Source organism: Neofelis nebulosa, chromosome X, assembly GCF_028018385.1.
Source record: "Neofelis nebulosa isolate mNeoNeb1 chromosome X, mNeoNeb1.pri, whole genome shotgun sequence".
NCBI classification, from domain to species: Eukaryota; Metazoa; Chordata; class Mammalia; order Carnivora; family Felidae; genus Neofelis; species Neofelis nebulosa.
Window position 1 is genome coordinate 1,707,657 of NC_080800.1, and position 25,303 is coordinate 1,732,959.

General features: G+C 50.1%; 1 protein-coding gene across 3 annotated transcripts; it reads right to left on the reverse strand.

Annotated features, from left to right (window-relative positions):
• Positions 1-148: 148 nt before the first annotated feature.
• ARSD (arylsulfatase D) lies at positions 149-25,016 on the reverse strand. Of its 3 annotated transcripts, none has more exons than XM_058714850.1 (10): positions 24,364-25,016; positions 22,504-22,653; positions 15,911-16,032; positions 13,049-13,171; positions 10,447-10,870; positions 9,926-10,062; positions 8,482-8,616; positions 6,124-6,286; positions 4,129-4,250; positions 149-1,427 (listed from the first exon to the last, which is right to left on the reverse strand). In XM_058714850.1, the coding sequence occupies exons 1-10, from the start codon at positions 24,405-24,407 to the stop codon at positions 1,063-1,065; spliced, it is 1,785 nt and encodes a 594-aa protein (XP_058570833.1). In that variant the 5' UTR covers positions 24,408-25,016; the 3' UTR covers positions 149-1,062. The 3 variants fall into 3 exon arrangements, with proteins under 3 accessions (XP_058570833.1, XP_058570834.1, XP_058570835.1); XM_058714851.1 differs by lacking the exon at positions 24,364-25,016 and adding an exon at positions 23,085-23,386; XM_058714852.1 differs by lacking the exons at positions 15,911-16,032; positions 24,364-25,016 and having other exon boundaries at positions 22,504-22,616.
• Positions 25,017-25,303: the final 287 nt, after the last annotated feature.

Genomic DNA, 25,303 nt, shown 5'->3' on the forward strand with positions numbered 1-25,303 from the left:
GTTTGTGAGTTCAACCCCCGTGTCGGGCTCTGTGCTGACAGCTCAGAGCCGGGAGCCTGCTTCTGATTCTGTGTCTCCCCCTCTCTCTGCCCCTCCCCTGCTCATGCTCGGTCTCTCTCTCTCTCTCACAAATAAATAAACATTTAAAAAAATTTAAGCATTTATTTCCCAGCTTTCTTGGGGTAGAAGTGACACATCAAATTGTATGTATTGACGGAGGACAGCGTGACGATTCAATGCACGTGTCCATCATGAAATGAGCGCCCCAGTCTCGTTCATGAGCCCAGCTGCCACCTGCAGTCGTGATCGCCCCCTGTGTGCGCGGTGAGGACACCAGACATCTGCTCTCTGCAGAGTTCAAGTATATACCACTGTATTAGGAGCTATAATCTACGTGGACCGTGAGGCGGGCACAACGTAGACCTCTTACAACTGGAAGCTCCTGCCCTCCGACCACCCCCCTCCCCGCCTCCCCCAGACCCTGGCAGCCAGTCTTACGCTCTTTTACTCTTGTAAATCATACTTCATACTCTTGTGAATCAGGCTTTACCAATGAAGGAAACAAAAGCTCAAAAAAAGAGCATCAGAGACAAGGGCAAAGAGATCCCCTGGTTGCAACTTAGCAGCAGAAAGTCTAAAACAATCACCTCATTCGATAACTGTTTCTGACTCCTCTGGGAACTGTTTCTCTGTTCTGTTCCCAGATAGTGATAAAACGATGTGATCGGCTTTAAAAACTCTGTACCCCGGCTGTTCGGGGCCGCACTCTTATCAAGAGTGTTGGTCCCCATCGGTCAGCCTTGCCTCTCATTGTAATAAACTTTGTTGTGACTGTCACTGGTGCCCATAGCATTCTGTTTCAGGAGTCGTGTGGATGCAACACCGCGATCACTAGACTAGACTGTAGGGCATGTATGCTTTTAACTGTTTGAAGAACCGCCTTCCTGTTGTCCAGGGTGGCTGCACCAGTCTGCATTCCCAGCAACGGTGCATGAGCGCTCCTTTCTCTGCACCCGGTCGCCAACCTGTGTTGGATGACGGGCACCGTGGCCGAGGGTGAGGTCACGCCTCGCTGGGGTCTCCATCCTGCATGCACGCGCATAAGGGGAAGGTTCCGCAGCACGGCTGCAGCCACGGCTTCCAGACGATGTTGCCCAGGGAAAACTGGGGGGGCACAGGACTCAGGGTCCTCCTGTGCTGTTCCAACGCCTCCTGCACCCGCGCCAGCACCGCGTGGTACCGGGGTTCCGAGCCAGGGGACAGGGGCCGCGTCTCCGAAGGGTCCCTGGACAGGTCGAAGAGCAGAGGCGGGCTGTGCTGGGTCACGCCGTCCCCGGAGCAGGGGCACACGCCTTGGCCGTGGCAGGCCCCCGCCCCCTTGGGGTGGAATCGCGGTGTCATATAGTGAACCTTCCAGAGTCTTCCGCCTAAAGGCAAACAGGGAGGCGGTCAGGGCAGGACGAACCAGCAGAGCCAAGAGCCAGCCCTGGGGACGTCTTCCACGTCCCGTTCAAATGGAGAGGAGAGAATAAGCAGCGGGTGCTCTTGCAAGTTTGAAAAGACGTCACGTCCTCGTGTGTGTGTGCGCGTGTGTGTGGGTGCACACGTGTGTGCATGGTGTGCTCCAGGCACACCCAGGCCAAGGGACTCATCCCAGAGTGCTCAGCAACACACTGAGAGAACCGTGACAACAACATGGAGAACAATGGCAGAACAGTCAGGGGTGAGGCGCAACTAACCACAGCACCTGGGGTGAATTTCACGTGTCATCGCGGCCAGCCTACGGCACCCAGACACGTGGTCAAACACTAGCCTACGTGTCAGTGCGGCGGGGACTTTCTTGGGTTGTTTTTTTTAGAGGAGATGAACAGTTCCATTAGTACACTACCCTCCATATTGTGGCTGGGCCTCACCCAATCAGTTGAAGGACATAAGCGAGCAGACAAAGGGCCCCTAAAGAGGAAGGAATTCTGCCTCCAGAGCAGAAATTCTGCCTCAATTTCCAGCCTCTGGGCTCAAGATGGCAGGATGCACACGTTCCAGGCTGCTGGCCGCCCCTGAAGATTTCAGACCTGCCGCTCCCCATGGCTGCATGAGACAATTCTTTAAAATCTCTCCCTGTTTCCATCCATTCATCCATCCATCCATCCACCCTCCATCCGTCCATCCATCTACTACCTATCGTATCTATGTCAGTAGCTCTTAATCAATCTATCCTGTCATCCGTCCACAATCTGTCGTCTAATCATGCATCCATCCTCTATCATTTGTCTACAAATCCATCCATCCATATCTCCATCCATGCACCTGTCTGTCCATCCATACATCCATCCACCCATCCATGTATCCATCTGTCCACCCATCCATCCATCCCTCCGTCCATCCACTCATCCATCTGTCTATCCATCCATCCATCTGTCCATCCATCTGTCCATTCATCCATCCATCCATCCGTCTGTGCATCCATCTACCATCCATCCATCTGTCAATCCACCCATCCACCCTCCATCCATCCATCCATCTCTCCATCCATCCACTCATCTGTCTGTCAATCCTTCTACCACCCATTCATATCTGTCTTTATCTTCTGTTTCTATCATCCATCTATCATTTATCTGTCATCTATCCATCTATCCATCATCCGTCTATCACCTGTCTACCCTTCCATCCATCTGTCCACCAACCCATCCACCATCTATCCATCCATCCATCCATCCATCCATGCATCCATCCATCCATCTGTTCATCCATCCACCGATCCATCCATCCATCCATCTATCCATTCATCCATCTGTCCATCCATCCACCTATCTACCCATCCATCCATCCATCCATCCATCCACCCATCCATCCATCCATCCATCCACCCACCTATCTGTCCATCCATCCATCCATACATCGATCCATCCACCTATCTACCCATCCATCCATCCATCCATCCACCCATCCATCCATCCATCTACCTCCCTATCCATCCACCCATCCATCCATCATCCATCCCTCCATCCATCATTCCCCTATATTCATCCATCCATCCATCCAACCATCCACCCACCCACCCACCTACCATCCATCCATCCACCCACCTATCTATCTATCTGTCCATCCATCCATCGATCCATCCACCCACCCCCCCTACCCACCTTTTCATTCATCCAACCTTCACCCATCAATCTTTCCATCCATCCTTCTATCCATCTACCTACCTACCTACCCATCCATCCATGCACCCACCCACCCACCCATCCATCCACTCATCTGTCTGTCAATCCATCTACCATCCATCCATATCTGTCTTTATCTTCTGTTTCTATCATCCATCTATCATTTATCTGTCATCTATCCATCTATCCATCATCCGTCTATCACCTGTCTACCCTTCCATCCATCTGTCCACCCACCCATCTACCATCTATCCATCCATCCATCCATCCATCCATCCATCTGTTCATCCATCCACCGAACCATCCATCCATCCATCCATCTATCCATTCATCCATCTGTCCATCCATTCATCCATCTACTCTATATCCACCCACGTATCCGTCCATCCATCTGTCTGTCCATCTGTCCATTCATCTATCTGTCCATCCATCTGTCTGTGCATCCATCTACCATCCATCCATCTGTCCATCCACCCATCCACCCTCCATCCATCCATCCATCTGTCCATCCATCTACCATCCATCCATATCTGTCTTTATCTTCTATTTCTATCATCCATCCATCATTTATCTGTCATCTATCCATCTATCCATCATCTGTCTATCACCTGTCTACCCTTCCACCCGTCTGTCCACCCTCCATCCACCCTCCTCCCATCCATCCATCCATCCATCCATCCACATCTGTCTTTATCTTCTATTTCTATCATCCATCCATCTATCTACCTATCATCCATCTATCTCATTAGCTATTAATCAATGTATCCTATCATCCTTCCATCACTTATCTGTCATCTACCCATCTACCCATCATCTATCACCTGTCTACCCTTCCATCCATCCATCCATCCATCCACAGTCCATCCGTCTGTCCATTCATCCCACACACTCTTGGTTCTGTCTCTCAGGGGAACCCTGACTAATGCAAGCCCCCTCCTGCCACAAGAGAAGGGTGTGTACTCACTGTCTTTCTCGTGCCAGCGTGCTGCGTGCAGATACTTCCCGCAGTAATGAAACAGGAATTCGTGTGCTGAGTGCTCGGCAGTCCCTTGCAACAAGGGCACCAGGCTACGGCCATCGATCACCCTGATTCAGTGAAGAGACACAGGAAGGAATCAGACCAAGGTTGTTCGTGCAGTGTTGCACCTGCAAATGAAACGCCAAGCTTGGAGGGGGCCCCCACTGAGGGCAAGGGAGACGAGCCATCTCCCCAGTATCGTGCAGATGGCAGGTTGCTGAGCGGGATGCATACTGTTTTTAGACACAAAGTCACTAAGTCGTGGGGTCACTTCTTCCACACAAAGTCATCTTAAATTCTGGCTAGACTGCCCAGGCCCCTGATTTGAGTGTTAATGCAGCAGAATCATAACATAACATATTATGTTATGATTTAAAATCATAACATAACATATTATGTTATGATTTAAAATCATAACAGATTCCAAGACATGTTGTCACATGTCTATAGGAGCTGGGTAGGGAAGCCAGTAACGGCCACGTGACCTGAAGTGTCTTCCTTACAAACAACTTATATATATATTTTTTTTTAATTTTTTTTTTTTCAACGTTTATTTATTTTTGGGACAGAGAGAGACAGAGCATGAATGGGGGAGGGACAGAGAGAGAGGGAGACACAGAATCGGAAACAGGCTCCAGGCTCTGAGCCATCAGCCCAGAGCCTGACGCGGGGCTCGAACTCACGGACCGTGAGATCGTGACCTGGCTGAAGTCGGACGCTTAACCGACTGCGCCACCCAGGCGCCCCACAACTTATATTTTTAAAAAGTCCTTAATCTGGGAGCACCTGGGTGGCTCAGCCAGTTAAGCGACTGACTTCGGCTCAGGTCATGATCTTGCGGTTCATGAGTTCGAGACCCGCGTCAGGCTCTGTGCTGACAGCTCAGAGCCTGGAGCCTGCTTCAGATTATTTGTCTCCCTCTCTTTCTGCCCCTCCTGCACTCACACTCTGTCTCTGTCTCTCTCTCTCAAAAATAAATATTAACAACAAAAAAAGTCCTTAATCTGAACTGAATGTAAAAATGGAGTTATTTTCCCTTTTATTTTAATTGTACCCTAGTTGTGATGGTTCCGTCTTCTGTGTCTACTTGGCTGGGTTATGGCGCCCAGGGATTTGGTGAGACACCAGCCTAAGGGTTACCATGAAAGCGTTTTTTTAGATACGGTTAACATCCACAGTCAGTGGACTTAGAGCAATGCAGAGCATCCTTGATAGTGAGGGTGGGCCCCACCCAATCAGTTGAAGGAGAGTTTCAAGAAGGGACGGATGCGTTCAGAATCTTGCCAAGAGCAAAGCCTGAGGTTTCCCAGAGAAGATGAAATTCTGCCTCAAGACTATGACACGGAAAATCTGGCTGCATTTCCAGCCTGCTGGCCCGACATGAGGATTTCAGTTGAACAGCCTCCACAGTTGCCCGAGCCAATTCCTTAAAATCAAGGTCTTACTTGATAAACCCACAGACACATACCTGCACATATTGTATTGGTTTTGCCCTTTTATTCAGAAGTATTTATTTGTCGTCTTAAAATCAAATAATTGTGAAAAGATTTACTTTTTTGTTTTTACCCTGTATTAGCGTGAGCCTTTGGTAATGTGCAGATATCGAGGTCACAGCCTCATCCACCTATGGGCAAGACTGCCTTTTCAGGAAATCATAGGGGGATGTTTTCCAACGGACTGACTTCTACTGCTTTAATCTCCCGATTGTTACAGTTATCAAATTCTACCCACTCGGCAAAACCGGTCAATGGACCCAATAGTGTATTTAATCATGTTTTCGCGAGTATGGTTATTTTGTGTTGTTAGGCTGACCCCTACCTTTGAGGACGTGAGAACCTTTTAAATGTTCTCACGTTGTGGTTGTTTTTCTCCCCCACGTGTGAAATAGTGCAAGGGTAGCTGTCAGGAACTGGGGAACAGAGGGTCTCATTGTACGTGTACCTGTCCTGGGGCATGTGGCCACCCCCCAGCTCGACCACGGTGGGGAAGACATCCATCAGACTGGTGGGCTCGTGGATCACTCGGCCAGCTGGCAGCACCCCAGGCCACCGGAAGATCCCCGGGACGCGGATGCCGCCTTCCCAGCCCCCCATCCCTTTGCCACCTGTAAGGAAGTGCCATTAGGGTTGTCCAGGAGACAGTCTCATCCACACACACACCTGGGCACACCTAGTGTTTCCCTGGACACCTACGCCCATCAACTCACTCCGCGGCAGGCTGCGTTCCCCATAAATGGTTGTGGCAATAATTCCAGAACCTCGTCACTCCCCCACAGGCACGTGGAGTCTGTGCACTCTCTCCTTTTGATTCAGGGTGTCTTTGTGACCGCCAGAAAAAACGGGGTGTGCGATGCATGGCATCAGGGGCATAATGGCCCTGGAGTTTCACACCGTGTACGGCTGGTGACCCCTATCTTATTCCATCCTTTTTCCTTCCGGAAGGACTGGGAACTGGGTCTGGGACCACTGTCCCTCCCCCACCTCTCCTCCTTTCCCACCTGCTCACCACACCATCCACCTGTTCTTTTACCCCTTGCCTGGTTCTTCCTCATTTCTGGGGTGCCTGGCAATGAGCTGGGACCCAGCTTGGCTCTTGGGGAAACACGCACAAGTATGGAGCATTAGAGAACATGCTTACGTTGCCTAGGAACTCTGCATAGGGGAGTTAAAGCAATCTTATGTTACAGAAGGAGAGTTTTAAGAAGGGAAGGATGCGTTCAGAATCTCACTAAATAAAGGCTTCTTTGCCACAGTTCAGATTATAATGTGTTTCCTTTCATTTTCTGTCGCTGTGTGATGAGTGACTGAAAATCAGCGGCTTCACTCCTGTGTATCTGGTCCCGGTTCTGTATGCTGGGTTGGCGGGTATTCTGTTCCAGGTCCCACAGTCGGAATTCAAGGTTTCGGTGGTTTGTAGAACATACTACCGGGAACAGTGAGAATCTACTGTAAGTGAACCTGCTACATCTTGGACATGTATACGGTGGGTCAGAAGAAAAATCCACTTCCAAGGGATGGGAACATATAAAGTCAACCCTCATTATCCCCCGGAGTGATGTTCTACAGAGCCGTCAAAAACACCCCATGAGCAAATACGAAACCCCAGCTCCCAGGAGTAATACAGGGCTCGGTTCCAGGGAGACTCTGGTCTCTATATATTTTCATCAGTCAGTTGGTATATTTCTGTGCGTTTGGCTTAAACACACCTTACTGAATAGATACTGTGATTCATTGACATTGATGTCACAGCCAACAGCATTAGAACGCATGTCTCGACCAAGCAGATCTAACACACTGATTTTCTCCATGAGGCACATCACAGTCTTCTTGCCCTTGGACACAGGGCACAGCCTTCAGCGCTATGGTTGGGAGCCATTTGAAGCAGCAAAGTCGCCAACAAAAAGCAAACAAAACCGAAAAAACGTGGCCACAAAAGAGACCTGTGTTCATAGTCTGAGAGACGAAATATAGGCACACAGTTGCCTCATCCAACCTTAACTGGGAATGTGTGTGTCAGGTGACCAGTATTTTCATTGCTCTTTCAATGACCACAAATTCATCATAAGTATTGATTTGGGGGCTACAGATAAATTTTAGCAAGCAGGAGAATTCATAAATATGGAATCCATGAATCATGTGGAGCGATTGTGTCAGACTTTAAAAAAAGTTATGATGGGCTAAGTATCGCATAATATAGTCAAATACAAGGATGCATATAATTAGGGTTATAGTTACTGTACTGTCTTTTATTTAGGATGGCATTTGTTTTGTCTTAATCATTTATTTGTATATCTCGCACTTCTACTAAAATGTAAACTCTTCATGGGAAGGTCAGGTGTCTTTTTTTTCTCTCTCTTGGCATCTGGTAAAATTTGGTGAATAGCTGCTACTCAAGAAATCCCCCTTTGAAAGCACACACTCTTGGGGTGCCCGGGGGGCTCAGTTGGTTGAGCATCTGAATCTTGACTTTGGCTCAGGTCATGATCCCAGGGTTGTGGGATTGAGCTCTGTGTTGGGCTCTGTGCACTGAGAGTGGAGCCTGCTTAGGATTCTCTCTCCCTCTGCCCCTCCCCTACTCACACTCTTTCTCTCACTTTCTCTAAAATAAAAAAATAAAAAAATAAAAATACAATGAAAGAGAGAGAAAGAAAGAAAGAAAGAAAGAAAGAAAGAAAGAAAGAGAGAAAGAAAGTGAGTACACACTCTTTCCCCCTTCTGCTTGTTCTCCAGTCTCCACTGCTGGGAGTCATTTGGTGGACCACGTATCTGCCTTTTCAGCCCCGATCTCCACTGGTCTCACCTCTGAATATTCCATTCCATCCCCCCAGCTGGCCGCGTTCGTCTCTTGCCTCCAAATGTCCTCCGTGATCAGAGGTAAAGTACGCAAATGTCATGTTTTTCAGACCGTTTTCTTCAATGGCCTGAAGGATTTCACCTTTAGGAAAAATGGAACATTTCAGGACAGAGCCAGTAATCCATCATCAGTGAATTCAACCCAAATTTCCCCATTCTTGCTAGAAAGTCCCCCAAGTGGATTCTGCAGTCACCATAGACCATCATAATGCACGTTGTCAGAAAGGGTCAATGCCTATGAGATTATTCTGATGCCACAGGATTCAGAATCTTGCTTACAAAGGTATCACCAATGCGGAGAACATAATAAACACCCAAAGTCATAGAGTGTTCTGAACACGCATGGTTGGCACGCATACACGTGTCCATGATGAGTGCATGGGGGTGGCAACGTGGTGAGAAAAGGTTTGATGGGAGTCCCCTGTTGGGACACGAGTAAGCCAGACCTGTGAGCATCTATCTGTGGGTGTTGACACAGGGAGCCCAAGGCTCGGGAGTGCAGAGCCACGTACAAGCCATGTGCACATTTTATCCATGGAAACCGAACGCACATCTAAAGCACTGAAAATGAAGATTTTAGAGCACATTGGCATGCGTAACAGTGGAAATGCAGAGTTTTAAAACATTATGTAATCCACCCTCCCATTTTGGGGTTGTTTGCCTCTTAACTTGGTGTACCACATCACTATGTTTCTCCCAGGACATCCCTCAGATCCTGCAAGGATTTAGATGTCTACGTCTTTCTGAGAATCTCTATACAGTTGACACTAAGTGTGATACACTGTGTATCAGCTACACTCCAAAGTGAAAACAAATAGAATCTACAGTCTCACTGGATCTGTCCGGACTTTCTCGAGGCCACAGGAGGAAAGCTGTGTTGGTCTGTTGTCCTGAACAACAGTGTTCTTGCTTCACTTTCGGTAATGTCTCACGATGGCTTTAAATAACGCACTTCATGGAAGGATGATTTTGTGCAGAAGCAGACTGAGGAATCAGAAGTGCTGAAGGAGCACGTGAATGATATGGGGACGTTTCTCTCTCTTCTTTGCCTTTTTCATTATTCTTTTTAAAAATTCTTTTTTGATGTTCATTCATTTTTGAGAGATGGAGAGAGACAGAGTGTGAATGGGGAGGGGCAGAGGGAGAGGGAGACACAGAATCCGAAGCGGGCTCCAGGCTCTGAGCTGTCAGCACAGAGCCCAATGCAGAGCTCGAACTCACGAACTGTGAGATCATGACCTGAGATGAAGTCAGACGCTCAACCGACTGAGCCACCCAGATGACCTGTTATTCTTTATTGCAACCGGGTTAACAGTGAGATGGCCCATGTGTTTTCCAAACTTGAGCAGTGACTCCAAGAGTGAATGAGGCTCAGGTGTGCGTTGACTTACCTACCAGCCAATCCATCTCCTCAACGTTGTCACCATATAAGCCGTGCTGGCTTTTCCCGAGAAACTGTTTTGTGGTGACCAGGGGGATGTGCACATGTAGCAAGGACACAAAGAGGAGGAATGGCCCGTGCTTATTTCTGAAAGCAGAGAAACACCCTTCAGACACGATGGAACCTATTTCGACATTATTCGATCCACCTGAGCCCCTGAAAACCATCTCCCCATTGAGGCTGGTTGAGGAAATCCCAAAGATGATAAAAAGACTCAGGCGCTCTGAGAAGTCACCTCTTCTTTCAAATGTGGTGTTTTTGGTGCTCCTGGGTGGCTCAGTCGGTTAAGCGTCTGACTCTTGATTTCAGCTCGGGTCATGATCTCATGGTTCATGGGTTCGAGCCCCACGTCGGACTCTGGGCTGACAGTGCAGACCCTGCTTGGTATTCTCTCTTTCTCTCCCTCCTTCTCTCAAAATAAATAAATAAATAAACTTAAAACAATAAAATCAAAGGTGATGGTTTTATTACCTTTCAATATAGGAAACTGCCTCCTGTAGCATGAGATGCGCAGTTCTTTCCAAAACCATGGGCTGCTCTGTGACGTCATGGTTTCTCATCAGGATACAGTTCCAACGACGCACAAACCCGAAGCTGGCATACCAGGAGACAAAAAAGAGGAAGACGAGGCTGGCCGCACCCAGGACGGCTTTCCAGGGCACAGAGATTAACCCGCAAATCTTGCCAAGAGCAACGGTCAGCACTCCCAATGCCGCCACCTGGGTGTAAAACCACAGCCTCGCTCTCGTGCTGGCGTCCACTTCCGGGGGCCTGCCTGGGTCACAGTCATTCACAAGCGTGAAAGGCATGCCATAGAAATAGTCAAATCCGTGGTTCAGTGGGTGGTGGCAGTGGTCAGTGCGGGATTCACAATTTACGCCCTGGTGCCATTTCCCTGAAAATGAGAGCAGGGCCTTAGAGAAGAACATACAAATAAGGTGCTCTGTCTGATACGAATCACCTTCTCAATAATTTGGATGTTCTGATGAAAAAAGATGGTATGCAACCAGCAAAACTTGAACGAGAAAAGCAACATAATAGGAGCGCCTGGGTGGCTCAGTCGGTTAAGTGTCCGACTTTGGCTCAGGTCACGATCTCATGGTTCATGGGTTTGAGCCCCACGTTGGGCTCTGTGCTGACAGCTCGGAGCCCGGAACCAGCTTCGGATTCTATGTCTCCCTCTCTCTCTGACCCTCCCCTACTCGTGCTCTGTCTCTGTCTCTCTCTCTTTCTCAAAAATAAACATTAAAAAAAGTTTTTTTAAAGAAAGGAACACAATAGAAATTCAAAATAGAAAGGGAAGAAATGAATTCATTCGATATTGGGGTATTTTTAAATGGGTGCGTTACACTTTGCAAACAGTAATGAACATTACAAATACTCATGACGGTTATCAAGAGATTAAAGGTTTAAGATTTTCTGGACTGTGTGGAATTATAAGTTTGTCACCCTGGACTATCCTATTAAATAACTCACATAATATCATTTACTGCTATTTCTTACTTAGAAGACAGCCGCTTGATAACAGGAGTTGGTTCTTGCAAAATCTCAAGACCGAGTAGAAGTAACCATCTCACTCCACCAACTAGTAAGCAAGAAATGCTTATAATAGATTTTTTCCCAAAGGCAAGAACTTTTGACAACAATATCATTGAGATGGAACGTGAGTAAGCCCGTATATCAAATTCCAGCAGGATATGCAAGAATTGGGTTCTCTATGGGCACTTTAAAAAAAAAAAGTTTAGGGGCGCCTGGGTGGCGCAGTCGGTTAAGCGTCCGACTTCAGCCAGGTCACGATCTCGCGGTCCGTGAGTTCGAGCCCCGCGTCAGGCTCTGGGCTGATGGCTCGGAGCCTGGAGCCTGTTTCCGATTGTGCGTCTCCCTCTCTCTCTGCCCCTCCCCCGTTCATGCTCTGTCTCTCTCTGTCCCAAAAAAAAAAAAAAAAAAAAAAAAAAAGTTTAACATTTATTCATTTTGAGAGACAGAGGGAAACAGAGCATGAGCGGGGGAGGGGCAGAGAGAGAGGGAGACACCAAATCCGAAGCAGGCTCCAGGCTCTGAGCTGTCAGCACAGAGCCTGACGCGGGGCTCCAACTCACGAACCGCGAGATCATGACCTGAGCTGAAGTCGGACGCTTAGCTGACTGAGCCACCCAGGCGCCCGTCTATGGGCACTTTCTATTTCATTTACTCCAGACCTTCAACCACCTTAAGTTTAGCTACAAAACAGGATAGAAAAGGGTCCAAAGTACTATTTGCCATAATTTCCAGGTGCACAGGGTACACCGGGTCCTTGCCCTGTTGCTCCCTCCCGCGACTCACAAAGTGTCTTCAGAACCTGTAGGAATGGGTTCTAACTGCAAGCCCAGGTATCTTCCTTTATTCCCCTGCTTTCATTTAAGGCAGCAAAAAAGTTCGAACAAGGTGAGGGTGGTGGACACGAAGAGTGTCCAGGAGGGTCTCCACCTCTCCTGCTGTCAAGAACAGCCTTCTCTAAATATAGATGGCACGTGTGCACCAGAAGAGGCACAGAAGGAACCGGTACACAGGTCTGCAATTCTAGTCAACACAAAATAAATCTACTTTTCCAGTTCTGGGGTCAGGGACACTGATCCAATGGTGGTGAGTTGCTAATGGAAAGTTCTAGTCAATTTGGGTGGCTAAGAAGTTTTGCTCCATTTCTTGGGAGTGAAAAGAGAAAGGTGATAGTGTGGATGTGCAACGAGTCCTTGAAAATGTCCCCGAAGATGTGATATGCTATGTTCTGAATGTCTGTGTCGCCCCCAGATTGCTACATGGAGACCAGAAAAGTCATGGGTGCCGGGAAGCAGGTGCCTATGAGAACAGCCCCGAATGTAGAAGCTGGGGATGGAGGAAAGAGGGCCACCTCCCAAGAGATTGAGTGAAAAACTGCCTGTCAATAACAGAAGTTCCAACAGTGTGGCAAACCCAAGAGAGATCAGAAGGGTCCAGCCCCCGATTTTGGTTCTGACACACGACTTTTTTTTTCCGCCTTGTAGGGAAACAGGTTCTCTTGATGGTTGGTCTTCCTGTTCACTAACGATATGAGTACCTATGAGGCCGGTTGCATAACCTTGTTGCTGCAGGATTCTTGCAAACGTGGTTTCATTCTCAGGGAGTCCACCCGATCCCCCGTTCCACTGGAGGGCGCGGTACCCATCATGGGCTTCCATGCCTGTGGAACAGAGCAGACAGCAAGTGCTCACTCTCCCTTGACTACAGCAGGGCTTCTCACCTGGGGAGGAGCCTGGCCCACACCAGTGGACTCGTCGCCATTCCTGGGCTTGGCCTGGGTGTCACAATTGTGGGAGGGGTGGTACTGGCATCTGGTGGGTGGAAAATACCCTACAGTGCCCAGGATGCCCCCACCACAGAGAATTATCTTGCCCCAAAGTCAGCAGTCCTGAGATTGAGAAACCCTGCCTTACCGTGAGAGATTCAGTTTATCTATCTATCCATCTATCATCTATCTGTGTATCTATCCACCATTTATTGATCCATCTATCTATCCATCCATCCATCCATCCATCATATCAATCTATCTATCTATCTACCTATCCATCCATCATCTGTGTATCTATCCATCACTTATCCATCCATCCATATCCATCACTTATCCATCCATCCATCCATCTATCATCTATCTGTGTATCTATCCATCACTTATCTATCCATCATATCTATCTATCTATCTATCTATCTATCTATCATCTATTCTCCCATCCTTCCATCCATCCATTCATCTGTTTCTGTCATCTATCAATCCATCTATCTACTCATCCATCCATTTGTCCATCTGTCTGTCTATCTGTATCATCTATCTACCTTACTCTCCATCTATCAATTATCTATCTATCTATCTATCTGTCCATTCATCATATCTATTTACCCATCATACTTTATCTATCTATCTATCCATCCATCATCTATCAATGTATGTATCTATTATCTATCATCCATCCATCCATCCATCCATCCTATCTTACGTATCTACCTATCTATCATATCTATCTATCCATCCATCCCTATTTCTATCTATCTATCTATCTATCTATCTATCTATCTATCCATCACACTTATCTATCTATCTATCTATCTATCTATCTATCTATCTATCTAGTATCTATCATCCATCCATCATATGTATCTATCCATCCATCATATCTATCTATCTATCTATCTATCTATCTATCTATCTATCTATCTATCATCCATCCATCCTATCTATCCATCTATCTTGCCTATCTACCTATCCTATCTATCCATCTTATCTATCTATCCATCCATCCTTATTTCACTCTATCTATCTATCTATCTATCTATCCATCTATCCATTCATCATATCTATCTATCTATCTATCTATCCATTCATTATATCTATCCATTCATCATATCTATCTATCTATCTATCTATCTATCTATCTATCCATCATATCTATGTTTCTATCTTTCTATCTATCCATCATATCCGTCTATATCTATCTATCTATCTATCTATCTATCTATCTATCTATCTATCCATCCATCCATCATATTTATCTATCTATCTATCTATCTATCCATCACCCAACATATATTCTATCTATCCATCCATCCATCCATCCACCCATCCATCCACCCATCCATACATCATATCTATCTATCTATCTATCTATCATCTTTCCATGATCTATGTCAGTGTTTCCCAACCAAAGACAATTCTGCCCCCCAGAGAATACTTGGCAATGCCTGAAGGCATTTTTGGTTGTCACAATTTGGTGGGGAAAGTGGGTGCTACTAGCTTCTAGCATGTGGAGACCCGACCCCTAATCACACAGAATGTGACTATGTTTGAAGATAAGGTCTTAAAGAGGTAAAATGAAGTCAGTAGAGTGGGCCCTGATCCCATAGGACTGGTGTCCTTTTAAGAAAAGAAGATGAGAACACAGACACGCAGAGAGGGACGACCACATGAGGACACAGGGAGAACATGGTGTCTGCACGCTGAGAAGAGAGGCCTCAGGAGGAACCAGCCTCAGCCCCACCTGCTTTTTGGACTCCCAGCCTCCAGGACTGGAGAGAAAATTCATCTCTTTTGTTTAGGCTGCCACACCTGTGGCGTTCCATGTGGCATCTCAAACAGCCTAATACAACAATATTCCAATACGTGAATATACCAGGTTATTAACCCACTCTTCTGCTGGTGAACTGTCTCCGTGTTTGCATCTTACAAACAGTGCTGCTGTGAACGTTCTCATTCCATCTTTCGTAGAACATGTCTGTGTGTCCATATTGGGCACATACTCAGGAACTGCTGGGTCACAGGGTACGCATGCATTTATCTTAAGCAGACACTGAGAATCAAATCAGGGCCCCTTCCTACATCCTTGAAGTTCATCACACCAACCTCTTCCTTGTCCTTTTCTGACCCTGACCCTCTTGCTTCCCCCTTATAAGGACCTTTGTCATGACACTGGACACCTGGATAATCTAAGATAGCTTTCCCATCTCAAGATCCTTGATTTAATCCTATCTCCAAAGTCCCCTTTGCCATGTAAAGGAACATTCGTCACTTCTGGGATTTACAATGTGGGATCTTTGGAGACCCTCATTCAGCCCCCTATACACTCACCCAGAGCCTGTCTGAAATCATGACTCCACATCAAGATTGACTAAAATATTTAGACAACTAAACACAATGTCAAACATAGTCAACTACCCTTGGAGAGTTTCAGCCTTTGATTTCCCAGTCAACCCAATCATTGCATGACTATATAAAACACAGTATTCTTCATGTAATTACAAGGTGATGCCTCTGCAGATTATATTTGCACCGTTTCCCCTGGATCTCAAGCATCGCTAATAATATTGAAGATGAGAAATGAGTGGCGGTAGGTAGACATACCCCTTTCTCGATTGTCCCAACAACACCGACCTGATCTCAAGGAGTGTCTCCCCGTGAGGAAGGAAGATCTGCTCGGGGTGCACAGGGGGGCGGCTGCCAAGTGCTGGTTGAGCCTCACGCCTTCCTCTGCAAGCCGGTCAATATTGGGTGTCCTGAGCAAACCACACAGACAATCACTGTCAGGATGGGGACATGCATTCAGCTTATGGGGATCCATGCACTGGAAGGTACTGGCAGAGTGCATTTCTATAGGTTTTAGAAGTAGTTGCATATGGTGTCTTGCAGAGGCAGATGGACCCACCCCCAAAACAACCAGCATGAGCACATGCACTGAGTACTGCTTGCTATAAAAGATGCGGGGCCCTTGTCCTGGGGTCCTCAGCTGGAGCCCAACCCACTGCCTGTATATCCAACATCTGAGCCCACTGTGTCACCAGAGGGTCTTGGGGGTCAGGAACAAGCTTCCCCTGATACCCATTGCTGCTCTGTGAGCATGCTCTGTTCCACATACAGGAAATGGTCTTCCCAATCGAATGGGGACAAAGTGCCCCTTTCCTGCCTAGACCACCAAGTTTTTGCGCAGATGGGTTATAAATAGCAGAGAGGAAGTGGATTAGAGAGAGAGAGGACGACATGAAGAGCAAGGCCACTGGCTGGAACAGAATCTGCAAAAGCCAATACCTAAAACTTCCTTATGGGCAAGTGGTCCAAAAACCAATGACCTCAAGGTGAAAGGGACCTTTGGACAGTATTGGAGGCATGGGTGGAGGACTTCCTAGCTGAGATTAAGATTATTGGTGGAGGATTCTGGGAGTCGAGTGTGGTCCACAACCATTATCTACAGGGGAGAAGAGCCTCTAAAGTTCCCTGTTCACCCAACACTACAGGAGGATCAGGCTGAAGTGACTGTGGCTTTGTTGAGGGGGAATGGGCAGCCCCGGGCTGAGTCATGGCACTAATGGGCGCTATTTTCTTGTACATAAGGCACACCCCAAGCCCTGTGACACTGACTGCTTGCTAGTGGGGGGTTCCAGGTGTCCCAGAGGGTCTGTGTTCATAGGTTGTATGGACAGAGGATAGAAACAAGATGAGCTGTGAAGGAACAAGAGGTCAACTGAAGGACCTCTCTGAGTTGGTGGGCGTCCCAAAGTCCTAGTGTGGGTTTTCAGCTTCAAGAACGTGAGACGAATCAAGACCACCACTGAGACCATTCTCTGAATGCTGCACTAACTAAATACCTTTCTTTCTAACTCGAATGGTGTTTCACCTTTTGAAGAACACATTTTTAGTTTTACTTTTGCTTTTGTTTCGGTCCCTTTGATTGAACATGGTACATGTTGTCTGAAAAAAAAAACACATGAAAAATTAAATGTATTTGTCAAAACCCTCAAAGCCAGTGAAGCATAAAGGTAACGGGCAGGAGGATCGTTTTCAAAAGATGTCCGTTGTTAAGGTGTAAACTTCTGAGCTGGTATAGTAATATAATCATATGATGATTTTGGGGGTCATTACAGTGAAAAGCTGCATTTTTGGACACCCTGTGTTATCTTTAGCCCTGGCGATTTCTCGGCCAATGGAGCGATCTCCCCGTTTGCGTGGAGACAAGCAAAGTTTGCAGGTTGAACCCCTCACCCTTGGTCATGGAGCTAGAAAGTGCCAAAGGAGGGCTTAATGCCAAATCTGTTTGACTTAAAAAAAAAATCCAGAGTGTGCCGTACGGGGCATTGTGACTCAAGCATCTTAGATATCGGGGGTCACATCTTGTATGAGTCACGGATTATCTGATCGTTTACAACCACCCATCCACTTTGTGACCGTGGCAGCCTTTTTCCTGATCGCTTTGTTCCTGTTCGAAGGCAAGGAGTGCCCCTCACCCTCTTGTGTGTAAGCTGATACCTGAGCTCCATCAGCTGTGACTTCCAGGCCCTCCCTGCCTTCCCAGAAACCACAGGGGAAGCTCAGACACCTGCTCCTCAGGGCAACTGCTGGGACCCTGCCAAGCCTCTGTTTCCAAAGAACAGCTGTGTCAATGTCATTCAAGATAGTTCTGGTTGCTTTTGACTCATATTTTAATTGCAACCAACTGAGATATAACTGTTGTTGTTAAAAAGCACCCATTCTGTACTCATGCTGGTTGTTTTCAATAACCCAATTATAGAAATTTACTTTTCTTTTTTTTTTTTGGCTCAGCTATGAACATGATTTGCAAGGGGCTTATAGGATTCTACCAATTAAATATAATTTTGTTAGCATTGACCTATTTTTCACAGTTGGCAAAAATTTCTCTCCAGTTTGATATCCCAAAGTCCAACTATGTATATATTATCTACAAATTTATGTATCATTTATGTATCCATCCTTCATCCATCTTTCCATCCATCTATCCATCCATCCACCAATTTTCCATCCATCCATCCATCCATCCATCCATCCATTCATTCTTCTATCCACCTGATGAGGGAGCATAAGGCGAACTGAGACTCGGCACACAGCTCCCTGCCCGGGTGGGACATGTGTGACGTTCCTCAGACACCCCTTGATGCTCAAAAACAAAGTAACGGAAAGAAAACAAATGGTTAACTGATCGAGATCACAGTCATGCAAGACAGGAGTCTTGATCAGCTTAAAAATGTCTTAGTACATTACAAGAAAAAGGCAACCCTATCAATAGCCTCATCTCCAGAACCCTATAGACTGTTTCCTGGAGTCCCAATATCACCCTCCCCTCCATCATGATGTAGGGAACAAAGGCAAGAAGGAAATGGCAGATATAATGAAATTTCCTTATAACCTACAGCCCATTGACAGATACTTGAGGTAAGTACAGAGTAGAACATTTCTCCAGGAAACCCCTACCTCCTAATGTTAACGCCTTACTAGAGGAAAAACCACCTTGACTTGACAATAGCAAGGTCTCAGCTATCTTAGGAGTCCTCTTTAGCATATCAAAGTCCTTCTGGAGGCCTCCCTTTGGCTTTTACCTCCCCCAACTCCATAGTATATAACCAGTCACTCTTCACAACCCCAGTACAGCTCTTTCTGTGGGTCCTGTCCTGTGCTTTAATAAAATCACATTTTTGCACCAAAGATGTCTCAAGAATTCTTTGTTAGCCATTGGCTCTGGACCCCACCATCACTCCAGAATCCCATAACATCTCTCCCTCCCTCCATCCACCTTTCCTTCCATCCATCCATCCATCCATCCATCCATCCATCCATGTATCCACCCACCCATCCATCCCTCCATCCAGCCAGCCAGCCATCTGTCCATCCATCCATCCATCCATCCATCCATCACATCCAGCCAGCCAGCCAGCTATTCAGTCTTTCCATCCATCCATCCAATTTTCCATCCATCCATCCATCCATCCAACCTTCCTTCCATCCATCAATCATTTGTCTGTCTATCTCTTTTCTATCAAGTATTTATCTCTTACACATGTCTTTATGTTGTGGAACAGAATGTAAAACACTATGGGTTTCAACCTCAGCATGGAAATCTTCTCCTGCAGAATGTCATTCCTTCACTTGTTAAAAGATAACCTTAAAACAGGAAAAATGTTTATATATATATGTGTGTGTATATATGTATATAAAAGTTGATTGCCAAATACAGTCTTACAGTATTACTCTCAAATGCCTTTCATTTTTTACACATCCTTTTTCTTTTAACTAGGTATTCCGAAGCCGGGTTGGGGTCACAGAGCCAGTCCTGGGACTCCCTCTTCTGTCCTGACCTCCTGTGCCCCCTCAGTGCCTACACACTCATTACACACCTCGTGGGTTCTCAACGTCCCTTTCTCACAAGGCCAAGTGTCTGGGATATTGCGTTGCCACCATTGAGTGTCCTGTACACAGTGAGGGAGAACCGGTGTTTCGAACAGGCAGAAGGGAGTCTGGACGCACCTCTCTACGGGGTCCTCAAGGTCTGCTCCGTCCATCAGAGATACTTCGGAGTTTCATGCTTTGGAACAAAGGTCAGCCCACTATGGCCAAATCTGGCCCTAGCTCTGTTTTTAGGGGTCCCCGTGGAGCTAAGAACTTTTTAAGATGTGTCACGAGTTGGAAAAAATGAAAAGGGAAGAAGGGAGGGTGTGAAACACAGATCTGGTGTGGCCCACACAAGGTACCGGAGTGCTGTGTGGCTGACCCCTGATTTAGAACGTGAGCATCTTCTCACGTATTTAGACATGTGCACCGAACGCCGAGGCGGCTGATAAGAATGATATGTCGTTGATTTACTACCGGAGGGAGAATGGCCTATGTGCCAGATGGGTTGGAGGGATTTCATCGCAAATCACTGAACGATGAAGTGAAGGAATGGAACCACGTTGCCGTAAACCCAATGACAGTTTCTCTAAATTGTGGGGTTCTTACACAAAAGTTAAGTCTTCTAGGGGCGCCGGGGTGGCTCCATCGGTTCAGCGCCCAACTCTTGATGTCAGCTCAGGTCATGATCTCACAGTCCGTGAGTTCGAGCCCACATTTCGTACAGACGGACCTGGAAGGGCACAGCCCCCATGTCTGCAAGAGAACATCTTTGTGGGCTAATCCCAGGGTCTGGGTACTTTTGTTAATTAGTTTCTTTTTTTTTAATATATTTTTAAGTTTATTCATTTTGAGAGAGAAAGAGTGCGTAAGCAGTGGAGGAGTCCAACGCAAGACTCGAACTCACCAACTGTGAGATGACCACCTGAGCCGCAATCAAGAGTCGGATGCTTAATGGACTGAACCGACCAATTTCTTCATGGCGGTTTTCTGAGCCCCAAACCCGCAGGCCACAGAAGGTCCCGAGGGGTTAGGGATGCATCGTATGAATTCCGGGGGCCACGATTCAGTCCATCACAGGAGGGGGGGGGACGATGGTTAAGAGAAAACAAAGGGTTCCCTGGGGGCATGAAACTGTCCTAAACTGGTTCTTGCCAATGGATGCCCATCTCGGAAGATCCGGAAGCCAATGAATTGTCCATGTTCGGTGGCTGAATCGTCCGCCCTGCGCGGGCTCCGCGTGGGAAAGAAGAAGCATGAACACAGGGGTTTCTCCTGGTGCTGGACAGGCCGCTCGGAAAGAGGGTGGCCCCGGTCTGTGTAGGTCAGCCCTAAGGTGGGCACCTACTGCAAGGCGGACGTGTGTGAATCTGCGGGTGGCGGTCGTCCTCAAGGAAATGCTCACAGAAGGAGTGAGATGCTTTCTTCCCTTTTGTCCTTCTGCACGGAGCCAAGCAGGCAAACGTACCCCTGGGAGCACGCACACCCTGCCGTGGATGAACCACAGCCCCGGGGCAGATCGGCCCAGTCCTAATCCCCAGTGTTTATTTGTGAATAGGAATTTACCCTGGAGTGGCGACTTGAGAGATGTAACTAGTTAACGATCTGAGATGAGCTCATCCTGGATGAGGGTGGGCCCTGAATCCAATGACAGGTGTCCTTGTAAGAGTCAGAAGAGAGACACAGACACAGAGGAGAAGCCGCGTGAAGGTGGAGGCAGAGACGGGAGGGACGCAGCCACGAGCCCAGGGACGCCTGGAGCCCCAGAAGCTGGATGAGGCAGGAAGGACCCTCCCCTGAAGCCTTGAGACAGAGTGTGGTCCTGCCCTGCCTGGATCCCAGCAGCTCTGCCCTGCCTGGATCTCAGTGGCCCTGCCTTGCCTGGATCTGTGGCCCTGCCCTGCCTGGATCTCAGGGGGCCTGCCCTGCCTGGATCTCAGCGGTCCTGCCCTGCCTGGATCTCAGCGGTCCTGCCCTGCCTGGATCTCAGTGGCCCTGCCCTGCCTGGATCTCAGCGGCCCTGCCCTGCCTGGGTCGCAGTGGTCCTGCCCTCCCTGGATCTCAGTGGGCCTGCCCTGCCTGGATCTCAGTGGTCCTGCCCTGCCTGGATCTCAGTGGCCCTGCCCCTCCTGGATCTCAGCGGCCCTGCCTGCCTGGGTCTCAGTGGTCCTGCCCTCCCTGGATCTCAGTGGCCCTTCCCTGCCTGGATCTCAGCAGCCCTGCCTGGATCTCAGTGGCCCTGCCCCGCCTGGATCTCAGCGACCTTGCCCTGCCTGGATCTCAGTGGCCCTGCCCTGCCTGGATCTCAGGGGGCCTGCCCTGCCTGGGTCTCAGTGGCCCTGCCCTGCCTGGGTCTTAGTGCCCTGCCCCTCCTGGATCTCAGCAGCCCTGCCCTGCCTGGATCTCAGTGGCCCTGCCCTGCCTGGGTCTCAGTGCCCTGCCCCTCCTGGATCTCAGCAGCCCTGCCCCTCCTGGATCTCAGCAGCCCTGCCCTGCCTGGATCTCAGCAGCCCTGCCCTGCCTGGATCTCAGCGGTCCTGCCTTGCCTGGGTCTCCACAGCCCTGTCCTGCCTGGATCTCAGCAGTCCTGGTTTCCCGGATGGAGAGAGAATACAGTCCTGTTGTCTAAAGTTCCTCCTTTAGGAAGGAGGCAGCCCTAGGACAGGAATACACGCACTCACCCGAGTGCCGTGTGGTTTGAAAAGTTTGGGATCCTGCTTCCCTGTGTAAAAGCAATTTTTCAGTGTTCAGATCTGATGCTCTAAGGAATCACCACTATAGGCAGATTTTAAATGCATCATTTGGCCAAATACACCCCCCACCACACAGGCAAACACAACAGCTGGACTGGGTACCTCAGGGTATTGTTTCCATAGCAACCAAGATCCCCAATGCCAAGATCATCTGCCATTATCAGTAGAATGTTGGGTTTAGAGGCATTTGCTGCTTGGAACCCCGAAGTCCTCAGAAGCAAACTGAGACCGAGTAGAACCCACCAAGAGTCCCTGGAGACAGAAACAAAAGGGGAAAATTAGGGGTTGGGACTGGGAGGGTTAGGGGAGTGACATTTCAAAGCAGGCTGCTGGGGAGGCTGGAGCATCTCCACCAAATTAGGATTCATCCCAAGGGCTGCATCTGGGCCCTGGGTTCCTTTCGTCCTTGCTTTGTAACTCCCGCCCCAGAACACTTGAACTCGCTGGGGTCTGGTTGTGAAAGTTAGGGTCTGCCCGAGTGAGGTTTCTTCCCGTGAATTAACCCAGGCCCGTCCTGCCCACCCCTTGGTAATGAGGCCACTTCTGTGAGGTTCTTTCTAAAGGACTTGCGTTCAGGGCCTCGCCTTCCAGCCTTTCAGGGTGCCAAGCGGGCCCGGGTGCGCCAGGCGTCCCACAAGCGACCCCGCAGGAGGGAGAGGGTCTAGACAGCCGGGGCAATTTACATTTCAAAAGGCAGAATGTGGGATTAAAAGCACCCCAGGCGCGACAGGGAGATGATAGGACCCAGTAGTTACAACACGGACTTGAAACGCATGGCGCCGGGGAGGCCGGGGCGCACCGCTGACCCCGCGTGGAAGGGACCTGGAGCGTCCCCGACGCGGATCCCGGACCCTGCCCGCCCCAGAACCGAGGGGGGCGCCTGGGGGCCGGGGGCGCCCTGATCCCCATTCCTGGCTCCTGGCTGACAGCTGGAGCGTGCGCCGGGGTCCCCGGCAGGGCCCCCAGGGCTGTCTGGTCCCTTCATTGCGCTCCGGTGCGCCCGCAGTCCGGGGAGGGAACAAGGGGGCAGAGGGAGCGCGGCCGGGCGCAGGCGGAGCAGGGAAAGGGCGGGCCCGGCGCGTCTTAGAGGGCGGCGTGGTGGTGGTGGCGGGGGGGGGGGGGGGGGGGAGACACACGGTAGCGCGCGGGCTGGGGACCCGCGAGGACTGGGCCTGTGTCGCGTTGGGGGTGGGGACAGACGCCTGCGCGAGGGCTGGGGACGGGGCGGGACCGAGCAGGAGGGAGGAAGCGGCGCCCTGAGCGGGGCGGGGACTGGGGTTTGGACCGGACGTGTGTCCGAGGGGGGAGGGTGCCGCCGTGCTGCGGCGGGGGGCGGGAACGGAACAGGGTGGGGGAGGGGCCGTGGCCTGGGGTGCCAAGGGGCTGTGCTCGGTGGGGACGCCGCCCGGCTGTTGGGGGGGTAAGAGACCCAAGGGGGGGGGGGGTGGGACCTGTCTCTGCCGTTTGGGGACATGGCCGCCCTCCGGGGGTAGGGGAGGGCTTTGGGGGAGAAGGGGGGTAGTCGGGGCCCAGGGGAGTGTCCCAGGCAGTGGGGCTGGGGGACACGGCCGCGCTCCGGGGGTAGGAGAGGGCTTTGGGGGGGAAGGGGGGTACTCGGGGCCCAGGGGGGTGTCCCAGGCAGTGCGGGTGGGGGCACTGCCGGCCGCGCTCTGCCGGGGCGTGGCCTGTGAGGACCCTCTGGGTGTTCCCTAGCCTCTCGAGGCCCCTCCCTCCCCTCCCCTCCCCTCCCGGCGTCCTGTGGCCTCCCCCCGACCCCCCAATAAGGCTGGCTCTCGGGTCCAGCAGCCGACAGCCGGCGGGAGGGGCTTCCAGCTGCGTTTTGGAGGCGCACCCCCGCCCGGCGCGCCCGCCCGGCCCCGGACTCGCGCTCGCCCAGGTGCACCCCCTCCCCCAGCGCCCCCATCTCCGCCCCGAGTGGCCGCGTCCCCGGGCCCCGCGCACCTGGCAGCGGGCGCGGCGCGTCCCCTCCGAGCCCCGGGTCCCATGGCCGCGCGCGGGCCGGGCGCGCAGGACCTTGTCCCCAGCCTGCCCCTGCGGGGACCCGCCCCGGCAGCTGAGCCCTCCGGAGAGCAGGGCCGCGCCCCGCCCCAACCCGCTTGATCCGCAGGCGCCCGGGGGCCTCCGGGAATTGATCTCGGAAACAGGTTTTCCGGGGTCCGGCCGCCTCCGGGCGGACACTCCCCGGAGACTGGGGTGCAGGAGGGGAGGGGATGATTCCTCCTGGCTGGGCCTGGGCACGGGGAGCCTCCGGCAGGCCTCGGCCAGCGACCCCCGCTTTCCAGCGAGTTCCGGAAAGGTCTGGGGACTGACGGCGTGCGGGCAGGCAGGCAGGATGTGAATGCCAAGGTCCTGGACGCAGACTCCTACTCTGTGTCCAAGTTTGGGGGGGGTGGGGTGTGTGGAGAATGTGAGCGGGGCTACTTAGCTCCCGTGTTATCCTTCCAGCTCAGTTCTGCATTTGGGGCAGATAGGAATTGGGAATGAACGTTCCCCGCTGGCTTGGGAGTGGGCCTAGTTTGCCCTACCGCCCCCGTCCCTGCCCGCGCCTTGCTGGGGGGCTTCCGGCCTGCAGAGCTTCGAAAGAATACATTTCTGTGGTTTAAGCTGCGTCCTCCGTGGTTCCTTGCAGATGCTGGGCTCAGGGGAGGGTCACAGGCGGGGACTAGGTGTCTGTGTGTGTGCACCGACAGGTAGTTGCGCACGGGGTCTGGAGTAAAGGCCCCGTCCTGCCGGTGTCCCGTCCTGGGCAGGTGCGGTGCAAAGCCAGCCAGCAAGGGAGGTTGGTCATCGCGCAGTGACCTTCCAACACGGAGCCGAACGACGTGCAATTCTCAGCACAGCCCCCAAATTCTGGGTGTCCCTAAATCACTGGGGCATTTGT

Coding starts and splice junctions, on each gene's coding strand:
- ARSD (XM_058714850.1), bottom strand. CDS start 24,407: ATGGGACCCGGGGCTCGGAGGGGACGCGCCGCGCCCGCTGCCAG. Junction 8,617..9,925: donor GGAGATGGATTGGCTGGTAG/GTAAGTCAACGC, acceptor TTTTTCCTAAAG/GTGAAATCCTTCAGGCCATT. Junction 6,287..8,481: donor ATGGAATGGAATATTCAGAG/GTGAGACCAGTG, acceptor ACTTCCTTACAG/GTGGCAAAGGGATGGGGGGC.